The 18,756-nt window shown below is 51.7% G+C and overlaps 1 protein-coding gene across 1 annotated transcript; it reads left to right on the top strand.

Annotated features, from left to right (window-relative positions):
- The first annotated feature begins 1,143 nt into the window (after positions 1–1,143).
- RTP3 (receptor transporter protein 3) lies at positions 1,144–18,751 on the top strand. Its single transcript, XM_066244295.1, has 4 exons — positions 1,144–1,269; positions 10,141–10,245; positions 10,746–10,891; positions 13,879–18,751. Exons 1-4 carry the CDS (start codon positions 1,144–1,146, stop codon positions 14,858–14,860), a joined length of 1,359 nt encoding a protein of 452 aa, XP_066100392.1. The 3' UTR covers positions 14,861–18,751.
- Positions 18,752–18,756: the final 5 nt, after the last annotated feature.

Genomic DNA, 18,756 nt, shown 5'->3' with positions numbered 1-18,756 from the left:
TGAGTCACTCCGCCCGCCCTCTTCACGGAGCTCTCCCCTGCTGACTAGCCCCTCCCCTTCCTGCAGGTTGCGCTGTCACACAAATTGCCGCTACCTTTTCGGTAAGCATGGAAACCAAGGCCCAGCCAGGTCGGCTGTCCACCCTGCATCACTGGCACCAAGACCTCCAGAGCCACAGGAATGCAAGGAGAGGAAGGTCAGAGTGGGGCAACATTTTACAAACTCCTGACAATCGAACAGCTGGGTCTCATGAGCCAGGAGAAGTCAGTTCCCACACAACTCCGCCGAGGACGAGGCAACACCTCCCCGAGGAACACGCCCCACAGAAGCGTGTACATGCGTGCAGCAAAAGCATTCACAGCAATGTTCATAAGTGCGTTCCCCATAAATGTCTCTTAGTGGTAAATGGGATAAACAATCATGATCTTATAAACTAACCCATGAACAAGTGCTCCTACCTGCTATGCCACGGCTGAATCATCTCACAAATACAGACCTGAGCAAAAAGCAGGCGGACGCAAAGGAGCACCCCCCCCCACCTGACTGCACTTACAGAAAGCTCCAGAACAGATCAAACTAGCCTGTGATGTCACCGGCCAGGAGAGTGGCCACTCTGGGGATGAGAGGCAGGAAAGCGATCGGCGGGGACAGGGGTAGCAGGGCTTCAGGGTGCTGGTAATAATCATGGGGTCTTCTCCTTGACGCGGGTCTGATTACATGAAGGGGTTCGTTTTGTGATGACTCATCTAGCTCCACATATTTTAACCCACTTTTCTGTGTGTAGGTTACATACACACCAGAAATACTACCAATACATACTGCCAATGTCCCCACTTCCCTGAAATTGGCACGAAACCCCTGTGACCTGAGGGCCCCAGCACATGACTGCCAGTCAAAATTAGCTGTGGTTGATGAAGCAGGGGCGTCAAAGGGACCCACAGGAGGAAGAAGGAAACAAGTGAGAAATGGAGTCAGACGTCCTCGGCCCTTGCTGACCCCGCAGCTTGCTGTCTGTCTCGTGTCGCACGCTCATCTCCGCCCAGCTCCCCTCGGCAGGGCAAGAACCCACCACTTTGGGGCCCAGCAGCCGACGCTTCCACACCCTGAGGTCTGCAGAGTGAGCACAGACTGGGAAATGTCACCATGCCCCATGGACAGGCCCCGGAGGCGGGCGTCCTCCATGGCCAGCCTCCTGCTTGCCCAAGTCCCCGGCAGCTCCCAGAGGAGCGGGCTTTCTCCTTTGCTTTTGTGGACGAAAGTCTGGGTCAGGTCAGACCTTAGTCCAGGGTCCAGCTGGAGCTTCAGGGATCAGAGACACTGGTATCAGGAGGTTCAGGGTGCGGCCCGGCGGAGGCAGGTGGCCTGGGAGGCGGTGATAAGGTCCGCCAGGGCTCAGGGCTGATAGTCGTGTTCAGGAAGGCTTCAACTCCTGAAAATAAAAAGCTGACGGGCCCCTGCAGCTCAGCCAGACCCTGAAGGTTGGGGGTGGGGGTGACAGCAGGCTCCCACTCTCTCCTTCCCTGAGGCTCAGGCAGCCCGGGGGGTTCCTGACACCAACCAGCTCAGCGGACATTTGAGGGCTGGGCTCCGCCAAGGATGTACCAGCGAACACAACAAAAGTCCCTTCCTTCCTGGGACTGCCTCCAAGGGGCAGTGCAGACAGACAGATAATATATGCATCCTAGGCCGCTCAGAAGCATGATTGGAACTGTTAAGAGGTAAACTGAGGCATATTGCAAATGTCTAGGAGTTTACTTGAGCAAAAATCTATTCGAGTCGGGCAACATCGAGGCAGAAATGGTTAGGAGTGCTCCGCCGACAGGAGCCAGACTGACAGGGAGAAGGTGCCCAGCAAACAAGGAAGTCATTGACTGGCTGTAGCTTAAAGCCCAGTTGGCTGCTTGTGATCGGTTGTCCTTAGCGACTTGATTTCATGACCCTGAGGCGCTTACAGGCTTAGATTTTGGTTCGCTTACCTAGGCCACCAAAGTGTCAGAACCCCCCGCAGCCTAGCGGCCTCCCTGTTTCATTCACTGAACACAGGGCTTCCCACGGCGAGGTCCAGAGCATTCACCATCGCAGCACCCCCTCCACACCCACCGCATCCTGGGCGGTGGGGTGACCACTCAGGCTCACGGCCGTCAGCGTGGCAGCAGGGTGGCACCCCCTTCTCCTCACTCACACTCCGTGTTTTTGTCACCCTGCCTGGAATTCAGAATTGCAGGATATTGGAGCTTCGAGACCAAGCGGACTTGGCAGTGTGGGTGTGTATGGCCAGGGTCCGCCATCGTGGCCATTCACATGCAGGTTCTCATTGAATTTGGGCAGATGTAAAGAAATAGCGGAGTCAGAGGATGGTGGGCCATTCTGTTTATTGGGGTCTCACCAAGACAGGCAAGCCACAAGAGAAGCGAAGGGAGAAGCCAAGAAAAACCTGCTTTTCCCATGGAGGGCCAGAGATCAGGGAGGGGAGAAAAAGAAATCCTCCCACACCTCTCCGTGGTGGAGGCAGAATCTCCCCTCCAGTAAACATCAGCAAGACAACGGCCCCTCCCAAGCAGGAAGGTAATTAGCCTTTTCACCTGGGCAGCGGCTATTTTTAACAATAAAAGTGAGCAAAACCAGAGAATACAAATTTTTTTTAAACTCATCTTTTTTTTTTCAAATATTTTATTTATTGATTTTTGTGAGAGAGAGAGAGAGAGACAGAGAGAGAGAGAAGGGGGAGGAGCAGGAAGCTTCGACTCCCATATGTGCCTTGACCGGGCAAGCCCAAGGTTTCGGGCCGGCGACCTCAGTGTTCCAGGTCGACGCTTTATCCCACTGCGCCACCACAGGTCAGGCCAGAGAATACAGATTCTTATAAACTTATTTGCCCAACAGGGTATTAGTGACCTGGCAGCCACAATTCCTGCCAGGCCCATCTGGGGGATGAAGGAAGCCATGGGGGCTGCAGGAGGCCCGGCTCAGCCCCATGAGTGGGACCAAGGTCCCCTCCAGGGGCGCAGAGCTTGAGCTCCTCGCCCCTCCCCCACGTCCAAACCCCTGCACCCCATCGTGCCCGAGTCAGCCTGGGTTGACCACAAAGACTGTCTTCATCATAGCCTGGGAAAACCTCAGAGTATTCCCCTCGTTTTACAGGGGAAACTGAGGCAGGGGAACTTCCTGCGCCAAAACACCCATTTGGAAAAAAAAAAGTAAATTTTTAATTAGGACATAGTTTTAGATTTACAGTAGAGTTACAAAGATCGTTCAGGGATTTCCCATACACCCCTCACGCACCCGCCCCCACGGTTCCCATCTTCGTTATCATGGTACACATGTCAAAACCTGAGAGCCAACAGTGGTGCGTTACCATGGACTGAACCCCAGACTCTATTGTTGGTCAAATAAGTTTGTAAATTGATATATATGTTTGCTCATTTATAGTTTGCATTGGGTGTGGGGGACAGGCTGTAAGCAGGCCGGGTGGTTATAGCCTGAGGCTTAGTTTTAAGACTAAGCTTTTCCCCACACCCTTGACTGTTGCTTGATGTGGGTGGTGCACTCTTATGAGGAATCCCATTATGCCTCAGATAAGTGACTTTGTATCAGAGACTTCTTTGTTTGTATATTGGATTAAAGGTTTTTGGTTTCTACACTATAAAGTGGGGCAGACTGGAAGCTTGCTCTCTCTCGGTTCCTGCCATCAGCATTGCAGAGGCCTCCCTGATCCCTTGTCCTTCATGGGAAAAGCAGGTTTTCTGCCTTTCCCTTGTCTTCTCTTGTGGCTTGCCTGTCTTTTTTTTTTTTTTTTTAATTTATTTATTTTTTACACTTTATTTATTTATTTTTTTAGAGAGAGGAGACACAGAGAGAGAAAAAGACAGAGGAAAGAGATAGAAAGAACAGAGGGAGGAGCAGGAAGCATCAACTCCCATATGTGCCTTGACCAGGCGAGCCTGGGGTTTCAAACCGGCGACCTCAGCGTTTCAGGTCGGTGCTTTTACCCACTGCGCCACCACAGGTCAGGCGTGGCTTGCCTGTCTTTATGAGACACCAATAAACAGAATGGCCCACCATCCTCCGACTCCGCCATTTCTTTACCGTCTGCCCGAATCCAATGGGAACCTGCGTGTGAGTGGCCACGATGGTGGCTCCTGGCCATACGTCTATTTATTTGGAGTCTGCCAACTTTCCCATTAATGTTCTCTTTCTCCTCCATCGTCCCATCCAGGATACCGCCTTGCATTTCGTCAACATGTCTCCCCAGGCTCCTCTGTTCTGTGATCTTTCTCATGACCTTTATGACCTTGAGGAGTCCTGGCCAGATGTCCTGTAGAATGTCCCCCAACCTGGGGGCCTGACATTCGTCTCATGATCAGACTGCGGATGTGGGTTTTGGGTAAGAACACCACAGAGGTAGAGTGCCTCTCTTGTCACATCCTATCAGGGGTGCATGACCTCCCAACGACATCGCTGGTGGTTAAGTGGTGTCTCTACTCCCTGGAAGTGAGTCTAGCCCACCCAGCAGAAGAGTCGTAAGGACTAAACAAAGTCTCAGCTCCTAGAGGGGGGAGTATCTCCATGTTATTTGGAACTCTTCTGTAAAGCAGTTTTGCCTTTCTACCTGTTTATTTACTTATTCAATCGCTTATTTACATCAATAGGAATTCATGCATGTTTATTTTATACTTGGGGTTATATATCCCAACACTGAATTATTTTCTTTGTGGCTCATATTGTACCAGCTCTGGCCGTTGGGAGCTCTTCCGGGTTGGTCTGCGTCCCTCTGATCTGCCTCCATCCTTTTCTCTTTATTTATTCATTTATTTATTTACTTATTTATTTATTTGGCATTTCATGACCTTCTAGCAATAGAGCATGCTGCAGACTCATCTTGTATCGTCTCTGCCCCAGGCCTGGAATCAGCTGTTTTACCAAGGAGCCTTCCTTCTTTTTACTGGAGAATCGTACTTAGAAACCAAGACTTGAGCACAGGGTGTGCACGTTGGTACTGGCCTCTCTGAGCAGACAGAGCCAGGTAACAAACGTACAGGTGATGTACGTAAATCACGTAGACAGACGCATGTACTTGTTTCTGTCCGTATCCACCTGTGTGTGTGCTTCATCTTGATGTCTCCAATTCTAATCCAGCCTTCAGAATGGGTCCTCGCCTTCCTTTCCTGCGGATCTGTGACTTCCCCTAGTGTGAACAACCTGGCCCACCTTCCAGCATTCATTTACTTGTTTGTTCAACCCCGGCACGCCTGTGAAGCGATTTCAGAATCGGTGAAGTAGCCCTCTGGGAAACAGATTACCAGTTAGAGCAGGGGTCCTCAAACTTTTTACACAGGGGGCCAGTTCACTGTCCCTCAGACCGTTGGAGGGCTGGACTATAAAAAAAACTATGGGCCTGACCTGTGGTGGCGCAGTGGATAAAGCATCACCTGGAAATGTTGAGGTCACTGGTTCGAAACCCTGGGCTTGACTGCTCAAGGCACATATGGGAATTGATGCTTCCAGCTCCTCCCCCCCTTCTCTCTCTCTGTCTCTCCTCTCTGTCTCTCTCTGTCTCTCCTTCTCCTCTCTAAAATGAATAAATAAATAAAAAACTATGAACAAATCCCTATGCACACTGCACATATCTTATTTTAAAGTAAAAAAACAAAATGGGAACAAATACAATATTTAAAATAAAGGAGAAGTATCAATAAATTTAAATCAACAAACTGACCAGTATTTCAATGGGAACTATGCTCCTCTCACTGACCACCAATGAAAGAGGTGCCCCTTCCGGAAGTGCGGCAGGGGCGGGATAAATGGCCTCAGGGGGCCACATGCGGCCCGTGGGCCGTAGTTTGGGGACCTCGGAGTTAGAGTATATCTGTAGTTCCTTTCCTCTTCAGCCTTACACTTTCCAGGAAAACACACTGCTTTCTAGAGGTACTTAGATCAGCCCCTCCTCCCCAGCCCCTTCAGTGTGGTGTTGTCGTGCATCCTATGAAATTTGTGTCGGTTCCGAACCTATTGCCTCGCAGCTCTGAAAGCACCCGCTTCCACATGGGAACTGGAATTCTTCCCATAGTTCTCCTTTAGATAGAGTGCAATGGTAACCTTTCCCAGGAGAGGGCGCCGGAGGACCGTCGCAAGAGGTAGGGGTCCTCCGACCATTTCCAATGTGGGCGGGGAAGGGCTGTGCTGCCTGAGGAGGAGCCGTCCTGGCTGTAATTTCGCAGGGTCTGGTGACAGATAACCTTTTCTGCGGCCCTCGCATCACTGATGCTGGAGCCCTGCGCCGCCGTGTGCTCCATACGCCTGTGGCCCCGAGAGTCCTCACCTGCAGCCCTTCGTCCAAACTCCGCCTGGTTCAGGCACTCAGACGGCCTGTCCCTCCCGACCCACCCCCGGTGTCTGTCTCTGCTCTCTGGTGGGCTGACCACACCCTCTCCAGAGAAACCTGACCCCCTTGCGAGAGTGTCCTTCCTTAAGCACGCTCCCTGAGCTCCTCCCTACCGTAGCTTCCTTCTATCTTATAGTCACCCTTTCGTCATAGTTAATAGCTCTTCCCTGACTCCTCCAGGGCCCTAGGAGAGAAGGCTGGCCTCAGCCCTGAGGAATGCACCCTAATTAAAAGCAGCCCGATTATGGCACTTTGGGACCAAGGCCAGTGAGATAAGAAATGCAAGGTCAGGCTGGTGGTCTGTGTCCCCGGGCTGGTGGCAGGAGCAGGGGTGGGTGGACAGCCTCCCACTCCTAAATCCCACCGGTCAGTGTTCCCCTGGTCCCTCCTGGTGGCTCTCCCTCGCTTTCCTGTGTGGCAGTTAGAGTTTGTCTGATGTCCCTGGACCCGGTGACCTTCTCTAGGGCGGGTCTCAGGACAGACTAGCCACAGCCTCCGCCATAGGGGACAAGACCCATAAGGAAGCTCAGCTTAAAGGGAACCCAGAGTTACAAAGAAGCGCTCTCTCTCTCTCTCTCTCTCTCTCTCTCTCTCTCTGGAGTCCAGAGTGTACTCTGCTCTTGTGCACCCTTTGCCAGGAGATGCCCCTTGCCGCCTAGAAAGGTAGGCAGTGCGCATGCTCCCTTGAAACCCTGTCTAGCGCCGCTTCCGGGCAGCTCTGGCCACCACGCAGCCTTGGGCCCTCTCAGGACCCCTGAGGAAAGGCCTGCGTCCGGCACCAGGATCAGCCAATAGCAGAGTCTGGAGTCCTTGAGGAGATTCTGTAATCCTCCCCTCATCGTACTAATCTGTGCTCTTAATTTACTATAAAATACGGTACTTAAATCATACACGAATACAGAAAGACTGGACAATCGGACTCTACTTCCAGCTTAAGAAATGTTGTCAGTGTAGACAGTGCCCCCTCCTTGATCGCATCCACCCTCCTTCTGTCATGGATTTCCTATGTCTTAGTCCAACCGAGGGATTCCCTAGTTGAGGGCTCCCCAAATGTAATTAGTTCGTGATCTGAGCAAAGTAATGTTAAGAAACAAAATGGAGGGGAAGGAGGCAGACGACCACAGTTAGGGCCCACACGCAGGAGCTGAACTCGGGCAGCGGCAGTGAGGGCGGAAGGAGGGGGCTTGATGAGTCTGGCAAAGGCTGCGCCAGCAGAGCCCACCCTGCTCCCCCAAGTCCTTTCCTTTTCCCCCTTCCCCCTTCTCTCCTCCCCCCCTCCCCTTTCTGCACCCTCTCCCTTCCTCCTAAGGCGCTTACCCCTCCCTGGTGGCCTGCTGCTCAGACCCAGCTGGTCCATGCCACCAGACAGGCCCAGGACTGACTCCTCTGAGAACAAATTCTGACACCTGACCTGTGGTGGTGCAATGGATAAGGCCTCGACCTGGAATGCTGAGGTCGCTGGTTCGAAGCCCTGGGCTTGCCTGGCCAAGGCACATGCAGTCAAGGCACATATGGTCAGGGGACATGCGGTCAGGGCACATATGGTCAGGGCACATACGGTCAAGGCACAAATGGTCAGGGGACATGTGGTCAGGGCACATATGGTCAGGGGACATACGGTCAGGGCACATATGGTCAGGGGACATACGGTCAGGGCACATACGGTCAGGGCACATATGGTCAGGGGACATACGGTCAGGGGACATACGGTCAGGGCACATACGGTCAGGGGACAGGCGGTCAGGGCACATATGGTCAGGGGACATGCGGTCAGGGCACATATGGTCAGGGCACATACGGTCAAGGCACAAATGGTCAGGGGACATGTGGTCAGGGCACATATGGTCAGGGGACATACGGTCAGGGCACATATGGTCAGGGGACATACGGTCAGGGCACATACGGTCAGGGCACATATGGTCAGGGGACATACGGTCAGGGGACATACGGTCAGGGCACATACGGTCAGGGGACAGGCGGTCAGGGCACATATGGTCAGGGGACATGCGGTCAGGGCACATATGGTCAGGGGACATGCAGTCAGGGCACACATGGTCAGGGGACATACGGTCAAGGTACACATGGTCAGGGGACATACGGTCAAGGCACATATGGTCAGGGGACATATGGTCAGGGCACATACGGTCAAGGCACATACAGTCAGGGCACATATGGTCAGGGCACATATGGTCAGGGGACATACGGTCAGGGCACATACGGTCAGGGGACAGGCGGTCAGGGCACATATGGTCAGGGGACATACAGTCAGGGCACATATGGTCAAGGTACACATGGTCAAGGCACATATGAGAAGCAACTATGCGTTGATACTTCCTGCTCCTCCCCTGCCTTTCTCTCTTCCCTCCTCCCTCTAAAATCATTAAATCTTTAAAAAAGAAGAAGAAGAATGGATTCTGGCATAGGCTTGGGAGACCTCTGGCTCTGGGTCTGTCTCCCTCTTGAGTGATTGCTAATCGGGACCTCCAGGGTTTCCTTTCCTTAAGCCTCCCTGTGTGTGGTCCCTGTGAGAATTACTCGGGAGCTTTGTACAAGTGCTGATGCCCAGACCAATTCAGTGAGACCTTCTGGGGCTGGGACTAACAGTGTCCCAGTGACCAGATGGTGTGAGAAATATGAACACCAGGCTAGCTTCGGCCCTGCCCTGCTGAGCTGTGTGGCGTCCCCCATCACCACCCCAGAAAGCCAGAATTCTCTGCAAAACCAAGTAAATGACTTCACTCATGATAGAGGAAAGACGGCTAGCCTGTGTTCATTTAAACGCGACAAACTTTCTCGCATTCTTAAATATGTGTTCAAATAGTTAAGTCACTTAGGAACACAGTTTTTCCATCAGCATGTTCTGACCAGAGCAAGAAGCTGAAGGGAACCTTTACTGGCGCAAAAACCCTCGGCTCTCTGGGTATCTTTCAGGATCTCCTTGCAGATACCCCCAAGGGCTGTTTGAATGAAACATGAAACATAACAGGCTATGACATTTCCCTCAGATTCCACACCAGACCGGAAAGCAGCTGGTCACCACTTCCCCTGAACTGGCTGCAGGATGCAGGAGGCCTTTCTGTTTGTTCAGCAGGGGGTGGGGTTGGGGGGGTGTCTCTCTCCAGGAGCAGCTGGGAGGCTGGCACAGGGCAGGGCGGGAGTGGCCTGTGGGGGCACACGGTCTGAGCCCAGCACTTGCAGGTGAGTGGCAGTGAGGAAGGGAAGGCAGGCACTCTGGGTGGATAGGGCAACGGGATGCACAGACCTGGAACAGCAGGCGTATCTGAGGACCACAGGGGGTGAGGGCTGTGACTTCGGGCGGGCGGGCGTAAGGGTGGATACGGGCTGAGCTTGGCAAGGCCGAGGCTGGCAGAGAGGCAGGGGTGGCCTGTGAGGGGTCCACAGGGCCAGGTGGGGCTGCAGTGGGGGGAGTGGCCAGAGCAGTGTGGGAGGGGCCAGCAGGCCAGGACAGAGGCTGTTGTGTGGTCAAAGTTCCATGGGGCCGCCAGGCTGGAAGACTTATGGAAGGTGGGGCTTTCCTCCCGGGAGGAAGTTGCCACGCAGGCCCTGTCCATAGAGATATGGAAGCCCAGAGTCTTGTCCACACTCCCGGGCTGTTCCCTGCTGCTGCTCCCTCCCTCCTTGAGCCTCTCCTGGAGGGAGAGGGCATGGTGAAGCCCCTCAGGGTATAGCCAGTGGCCTCTCACCCAGGCAGGGGCCTCCTCTGCTGGGCACAGGGACTGCCCAGCTTCCGTCTATAACAGCTGGAAGACCGGGGCTTGGGAGTCACTGAGGACAGCTCCACATCCTACAGAGACTGGGCACCGAGGGGTGTGAGGAACAGAGGGCAGGGACACAGGACTCAGGTGAGGGCCCATGATGGCTGCCCTTCATTGTGGGACTGCTCCCGGGTCGCGGTCTCAGCAGCCCAATGGGTAAGGATTTCAAATGTGCGAACTAGAGAGAGCAAGCGCAGGCCCCTCCACCACACACAGGGCTTCAAGGTGGAACAGTGTGGCTGAGGGAGGCAACAGCGGGGTCAGACTGAGACCCACCCTCCTGACAGGGGGTCCCGAGCGCCCCTGGGGCGATAGCTTATGATTAAAACCATGCATTCCTCATCTTTCCAAATTCCCTGTGGAGCCCAGTGTTGTTCTCTGAGCACGGATGGAGCCAGGCTCATCTGACCTTTGTCCTTGGGGCAAAGATCTTGGGGACTAGGTCCACAAGCCTAGTCCAGGTACATAAAGGGGAGCAGGGTGAGCCCGTGCTCTCTAACCCGGGAGGCCTCATGTCCTGCTAGGGAGCCGCCAGAGCCGGGAGACCCTGATGCCCCCCGCTCATCATGCCGGCCTTCACGCATCAGGACAGGAAGGTGTGGCAGAAAGCCTTTCAGGAACTAATTCAAGAAGTGAAACCATCGGACCAGTGGACCCTGACACTAGACGAAAGCCTCGCCCCCAGTGCCCTGCAACCAGGATGGACGCAATACCAGCAGTGGGTCTTTGCCCGGTGAGTAGGAATGGGATGGTATATATTCCACAAAATTCTTCCTTATTTGTTACTGCATATACTGGCTAGTTTTCTTATTCCGTTCATGCTTGTAAACTGAAGATTACAAAAAGTAAGGTGCCCATCACCCAAGAAGTTTTAGCTCCATTAACGATTGTTTTCGTATTACAATGGACCCCAAAACAATAGCAGGGGCAGGCACTGGTGTGGGCTAACTCCTAGCCGCAAGGAAGTCAGGCTGCGAGGGGCGGAGCAAGGTCCGGAGCAGGGAGGCCCAGGGGAGGGGGGAGGGCAGGGCTTAGTGCGTCTGCTCCCAGACCTGGAAGACCAGGGGTCTGCCACAGAGCCCACGAGAAAGGGTCCCTGTGCACAGAGGAGACCCCTTCAGGGAGGGGACAGAGGACAGGGCAGCTGAGCCACGCACAGCCATCTTAACCCTCTCTGCGCTAATATAATCTTTTAGAAATAAGACCCTTAGAAGACATCCAGAGCCTCATCCCCTCTTTTCCAGGTGGGAAATCAGAGCCCCGAGCACGCAGGGGGTTGCCCACTTGCACAAAGGTTGAGGACGTGGGACTCTGTCTCAGGACTGGGAAGGGCTTGCTGCCTGCCCGCTGTCTCCCTCCTGGGAGAGGGTCTGGAGAGAGGAAACCGCCCTCCTCTCCTGGTGACCTGTGGTTTCCCCGGGTCAGGAGCTGGCACCAGGAGCAGCTGAGCAAAGTCTCTGCTTGTTTTATTGTGTGTGTTTGTTTATTTATTTATTTTTGAGAACTTTGAACTCAGGGCCAACACACAAGCAAAGCAGCATGACCCAGTGAGGACAGGGGACCGCAGTTCAAAACAGGGCGCAGGCCCCTCTGCGCCAGCGGGGCCATCTCGCCTATGGGGAACAGAGCTCCTGGGAACCTCTCTTTCACTCCGTCCTCGTTCCCCACCCCTGCGAGGTCCTGTGTCCGCCCCCCACATCCTCCCACCCCGCGAGGTCCTGTGCTCCCCCCACGAGGTCCTATGCTCCCCCTGCGAGGTCCTGTGCTCCCCCGCGAGGTCCTGTGTCCACCCCCGCCCCCCAGCCCCACCCCGCGGGACGCGAGGCTAGAACAGGGATACGGAAGGAAAAGCCTTGATGATTCCTCCCCGGGCCCCTCCCATTCACCATCCCAGGCTCCAGGAGCCCTGCATCAAGCCAGGCAAGGCTAGGCCTGGCTGCTGTGACGAAGAAGCCCTGAAACATCAGGGATTTAACCTAATGCATGCCCCTCGCCCCAGGCACAAGAGGAAAGAGCTGGTGGAAGGTCTTTCAAAGGCTTCAGTGTCTGTCACCTCAGCCCACATCCCATCAGCCATCGGGTGGCCTCGCCCCAACCTAACTGCAGGGGGGCAGGAAAATGGGGCAGAGTACACACATAACTCAGTGACCACTAAGTGTCCCTGCCATACAGCAGCCCTCTGAAGTGCCAGTTTCTTGTGCCCTGTGTGAGGCCAGGGGCATGAGGAATAGGAAGTGTGTCAGGCTGCTTTGAGCAATGAACTGGGTTGGAGGGGACAAAGAAGAGAGAGCTGGACACTGTGCCCTCCCCGTAATGCTGGCAGATGGGGGTGGGGGGTGGGGGTGGGGGGCAACTGAGAGCACAGCAAGCTTCTCCCCAGGACACTGCGCCCTCTAGGGTTCCTCCCTGACCTGTTGGTCTATGACTTACTGTCTTAGTCCTTTGGAGCTGAAATTAAAATAATAATAATAATAACACAGACTAGGCAACTTATAAACAATAGAAATTTGTCACTCCGAGTTCTGGCGACTGGAAGTCCAAGATCAGGGTGCCCGCTGGTCGAGTGAGGGCCGTCTTCTGGGTTGCAGACTTCTTGTTGTGTCCTCACATAGCAGAAGGATTTAGGGAGCTCTGGGTCTCTTTTAGAAGGGCTCTTATCTCATCCATGAGGGTTCTGCCCTCAGGACTTAATCACCTCCCAAAGGCCCCACCTTCTAACACCATCACCGTGGGCATTAGGATTTCTTGTAAATCTGAGGAAGACACAGCATTCAGACTGCAGCACTTACTGATACCCGCTTGTATCGTGTGGATTTCAGTTCAGGGTTCCTGGGGGCTGATACAATGGCTCCTATTGCTCTTAATAGCCTTTGACCCACTTCAATTGACATTTGAAGAAGCCTTGTTTTTTTGTTTGTTTGGGGGTTTTTTTGTTTGTTTGTTTGTTTTTTGTATTTTTGTATTTTTCTGAAGCTGGAAACGGGGAGAGACAGTCAGACAGACTCCCGCATGCGCCCGACCGGGATCCACCCGGCACGCCCACCAGGGGCGACGCTCTGCCCACCAGGGGGCGATGCTCTGCCCCTCCGGGGCGTCACTCTTCTGCGACCAGAGCCACTCTAGCACCTGGGGCAGAGGCCAAGGAGCCATCCCCAGTGCCCGGGCCATCTTTGCTCCAATGGAGCCTTGGCTGCGGGAGGGGAAGAGAGAGACAGAGAGGAAGGAGGGGGGCTGGAGAAGCAAATGGGCGCTTCTCCCATGTGCCCTGGCCGGGAATCGAACCCAGGTCTCCCGCACGCCAGGCTGACGCTCTACTGCTGAGCCAACCAGCCAGGGCTTGTTTTTTGTTTTTTGTTTTTGGAGTCAGAAAACTGGAGTTCTCATTCTGCCTCTTACAACCACTGGGTCCACGGAGGATGCCAAGTTCACAGTATGTGCCTCATATCTCTGAAATGATCACACTGGACTTAGAAGGTGCCCAAGATCCCTTTCAGCTCTGACAGCTTGTGACCCATTTCAGGATAGACACCTGCGGGTCACAGAGCATGTTGGTGGCACATTGGAGGTAGGAATGAGGGACTCAGTAATTTCTTCCCCCGCTGATCCATGACCCCAGTCCAGTCATGTCTCTGTGATGTTGGCCCCGCCCCTTCCCTCTGACACAGCTCACAGTGTGGCCACAGAGAGCCCCACTGAGGGTCCTGTCTTCTGTCTCCACAGGTTCAACTGCTCCTGGTGCTCTCGGAATTGGGCTTCTGCCAAAGTCCGGGTCCTTTTCCACATGCACTGGAGCAAGAGGGACTATGAGGGCCGGGTGAAGATGAGGATCTTTGGCCAGAGATGCAACAAGTGCTCTCCAGATTCGTTTGAGGTTCCCGAGTTCACGGAAGAGAACATCTCAAGGATCCTGAACAACCTGGTGTTCCGAATTCTGAAGAAATGCTATAAAGAAGGATTTAAGTCCATGGAGGAGATTCCTACAGTCCAGGACATCTCTCTGGAAGGGCCACATGACAGTGACAACTGTGAGGCGTGTCTGCATGGCTTTTGTACTAAGAGTGGGTCAGAGCTGGTGAAACCGTCCCCAGTGTCTCCAGCACTTCCCACGATAAGCTCGCCTACCTTCGGGGTCCCCATCTATAAGCCTTCTCCCCTAAGTAGCAGCACCGTGGTGAAAGCAGTGACAGGGAACAGCAGGGTGAAGGAAGGAAAGGTACCCCCCAACCCCTGGTTCTCTAAGCCCCCTCAGGCTGAAAGCCCCAAGGTAAACGCCAATGACCGTGTAAAGACTATAATCCAGGTCCCTTCTCCAAGGGGGTCTATGGGTTCTCGCACAGCCCGGGACCGCACAGACACTATAATCCAGGTCCCTTCTCCATGGGGGTCTATGGGTTCTCGCACAGCCCGGGACCGCACAGACACTATAATCCAGGTCCCTTCTCCATGGAGGTCTATGGGTTCTCACACAGCCCGGGATCGCACAGACACTATAATCCAGGTCCCTTCTCCATGGGGGTCTATGGGTTCTCGCACAGCCCGGGACCGCACAGACACTATAATCCAGGTCCCTTCTCCAAGGAGGTCTATGGGTTCTCACACAGCCCGGGATCGCTGGCGCTGCAATCCAAAGATCTGCTGCTGTTTAGTCGTTCTAATCCTAATCATTACTGTGGTGGTGGTTGTGGTGAAAACCATTACATGAACCTCAAAGACGACGCTACGTTTAAAAAAGTCAAACACACAAAATCATATATTGCATGATCCCATTGATGTGAAATCCAGAGACAGGAGTCAGGTTGGTGCTCCCAGGGCCTGGGGAGAGGGGAAGGGAAAGCCGATACTTCCTCTGTCCGGTTGAGGGGTGCTGCTGTTTGCTGCAGGGAGCAGTGACAAACGTGTTTGGGGCCAAGATAGAGTTGGTGGCTGCACAACTTGAGAATGCACTAAATGTCACTGAATTGTCCACTTTACAATGGTTCACCTAATGTGAATGTTAAGGGTTAATTTAATGTGAATTTTAAGGGTTAATTTAATGTAAATTTCACCTTTTTTTTTTTTTTTAAATACTGAAATGTCATTCATTCTCCGGAGAACTGAGACGGAAGGGTCTGCAGCTCACAGAACCATTTGGAAATCTCAGGAACCCTAGGGGTCCTCCCACCAGAAAGTTTCTCCCAGACCCTCCGATGTCAGTCTGTCGAGGCATTACAGCCAAAGCGTTTGGGCGGCAACCCTGGGTTCTAAGGCAGTGGCCTCCAGGGGGCGCACGCAGCCAGGAAGGGAGGCAGGACCACCCACTGGATTCTCACCAGGTCTCTGAAGCCAAGTACCTTTTAAAAAAGGTTTCTGTTCTGATTCATGAGAATAATTTTAAGACTCATTCTCACATTTTTTGTACCTGGAAATATGACTCCAACAGTTTATGTGGCTACAATTAAAGTGACAGTCGTTTACTACAAAGACTTTTTCTCCCTGGCCCCACCCCTCCCCCATCGCCTGCCCCTCCCCCATCACCTGCCCCTCCCCATCAACTCCAGTTCCCACAGGGACAGGGTGGCCAGGACCCAGCCCTGCCTGCACTTGGCCATTCCCTCTGAAGCCATCTCTAGAACTTTTCATTTTTCAGAACTGAAACTCTATCCCCCTAAAACAACTTCCCTTTTTCTCCCTCCCCCCCAGGTTCTGCTAACCAACATTCTTCTTTCTGTTTACATTGACTACTTTGAATGCCTCATATTACACACTCAGTACTTGTCTTCTTGTGTCTGGTTTACTGCATTCAGCATCATGGCCTCAAGATTCGTCTATGTTGTAGGATGTGTCAGGATCCCCTTTCTGTTTAAGGCTGAGTAATATTTCATTGCTTGTATGTACCACATTTTGTATGTTCATTCCTCCATCGATAAGATACTTGGGTTGCTTCCTCCTCTTGGCTTGTGAGTAGTGCTGCTATGAACATGATGTATAAAGATCTCTTTGAGACCCTAGTTTCAACAGTTTTGAATATACGGGGTGGGGCAAATGTAGGTTTACAGGTGATTGTATGGAAAAATAATACAATTAATAAATAATAGTAATGCAAGAGTGAAGTGTGTTTTGTGTACTCACAACTGTAAACCTACTTCTGCCTAGCCCTGTATAATCAGAAGGGACATTACCGAATCACATGGTATTTGTATATTTAATATTTTGAGGCACCACCACACTGTTTTCCGTTCTACTTTAGAATCTTCCTGTATTTTTATTGATATGAATAAGTTGAATAGTATCTTGACAAGCACTGTATTCAGTAATAGATTTGTTTGGGGTATTACGTAACATGAAATAATTAAATAGCAATGCAGTACTTTTTATTTAGTTATATGAACACCAAGACAAGACTTTTGCACAAAAGACTGGCTGTATTGAAATAAAATTTGTATAACTTCTGGACAGTCAATTTGTATGCAAGTTCCCACTTCCCTCTTTCCAGATATATTTCCCATTTGACGATACATAGCAAAACCTTGGCATGAAATAAAATTCCCAAATCATTCAAGTAGTACAACTAATAAATTTGCATTACATTGTTAAAGAGTTTTAAAAGAAAAATACAATTGTTTGAGGTTCAGTTACAGTGATTTCCCATTTTCCGATTCTTTCCATCTCTTAACCTACTTCTCAGAGCTTGTCTTTAAGTTGAAGCAATCCTTGATTGTGGTTTTAGAATGTTCTGCCTGTTTTACATATATTGAGGATAAATTATCTGTAATTATAACCAGCCCACTGAAACAATATATTGGGTGTCAGCAGTCACCTTTTTTAAATGCACACCTGTGGGGACAGGCTGATTCTTCAGGATAAGAGAAAATAAGTCACCCTTCATTTTTAGCTCAGATTAACCTTGAAGAATCCAACTGCCTAGACCCATGATGTCCAATATGGTAACCACCTCTGGTTATTTCAATTTAATTAAAACTTTAGTTCTTGACTTGTGGTTCAGGCGGTGGGTGAGAGCGACCCATTGGGGAGAGACGGGGGGAAAAAAAACTTTAGTTCTTCAGTCACACCTGTCATTGTTCAAGTGCTCAGGAAGCACACGTGTCTGGCGGTGACAATACTAGGCACAGAGATATAGAAGATAGCCATCACTGCAGGAAGTTCTATTGGACAGCACCGGGCTAACTCGTGTGAGTCTATTCATTCATACATATATTTGAATATATGCATTTGTTCCTCTTCGTCACAAAAGCTACTTATCTAAGCTTATCGTTAACACACAATCTTGTTTATTTGAGTCCAAGACAGTGCTATAAAAGTAGATACTTGTGCCTTACCAGGCGGTGGCGCAGTGGATAGAGCGTCGGACTGGGACACAGAGGACCCAGGTTCGAGACCCCGAGGTCGCCAGCTTGAGCGTGGGCTCATCTGGTTTGAGCATAGGCTCACCAGCTTGAGTCCAAGGTTGCTGGCTTGAGCAAGGGGTCACTCAGTCTGCTGTAGCCCCCTAGTCAAGGCACATATGAGAGGGCAATCAATAAACAAATAAAGTGCCGCAACAAAGAATTGATGTTTCTCATCTCTCTCCTTTCCTGTCTGTCTGTCCCTATCTGTCTCTCTCTCTCTCTCTCTCTCTCTCTGTCACAAAAAAAAAAAGTAGATAATTGTACAATTGGCCATGGGCAGAGCTCTCCTGAGATACCCTGAGGAAGCCTTGCTGGGACCCCTCACCAACATGGATTAGTCATTCCCGCTACACTCCATGGCCACCTTAAAGGGGAGATCCCAGAGGGCACTGCCTCTGCTTCCTGCTCTTGGATGGATCCCAGGACCCTGAGGTGTCCACACAGGGCAAACGACCATCCAGGCAAACCGTGCAAGCTTCTCATAGCCAGCAAGACCCACCTGTCCTCCACTAGGGCACCAGCACACCACCAGGTGTCCCTGCCCTGTACACAGGCAGTCACCTGAGCCCGCCCTTCTACCTTCCAGGCCCAGGTTATACCCAAAGTCTCTTCTGAGAGCCTTAAAATCATATGGAAATAGAAGTTTGTATAAACCCAAGGAAAATTATTCCCAATACTACAAATAATGCATTATAATTCTTTCAAAATAACAAAATAAAATAACCTCCCACCTGACTAGTCCAATATAAACACTCTTTTCACAACCCTTTATCCCCTTGATTCCTAAAAACCACACCATCAACTTCAGATTTGGTCGAAGTTATAATGTTAAAAATAATAATACAACCTGACCAGGTGGTGGCACAGTGGAGAGAGTGTTGGACTGGGATGCCGAGGACCCAGGTTTGAGACCCCGAGGTTGCCAGCTTGAGCGCGGGTTCATCTGATTTGAGCAAAGCTCACCAGCTTGGACCTGAGGTCGCTGGCTCGAGCAAGGGGTTACTCGGTCTGTTGAAGGCCGGCGGTCAAAGCACATATGAGAAAGCAGTCAATGAACAACTAAGGTGTCGCAATGAAAAACTGATGATTGATGCTTCTCATCTCTCTCCGTTCCTATCTGTCTATCCCTATCTATCCCTCTCTCTGACTCTGTCTGTCTCTGTCTCTGTAAAAAAAAAAAAAAAAAAAAAAAAATCTAAAATATTAAATGTGC

Source organism: Saccopteryx bilineata, chromosome 10 (assembly GCF_036850765.1).
Source record: "Saccopteryx bilineata isolate mSacBil1 chromosome 10, mSacBil1_pri_phased_curated, whole genome shotgun sequence".
In the NCBI taxonomy this organism is placed as follows: Eukaryota; Metazoa; Chordata; class Mammalia; order Chiroptera; family Emballonuridae; genus Saccopteryx; species Saccopteryx bilineata.
Note: the sequence above shows the minus strand (reverse complement) of the source record. Positions and strands in the feature narration are given on the sequence as shown.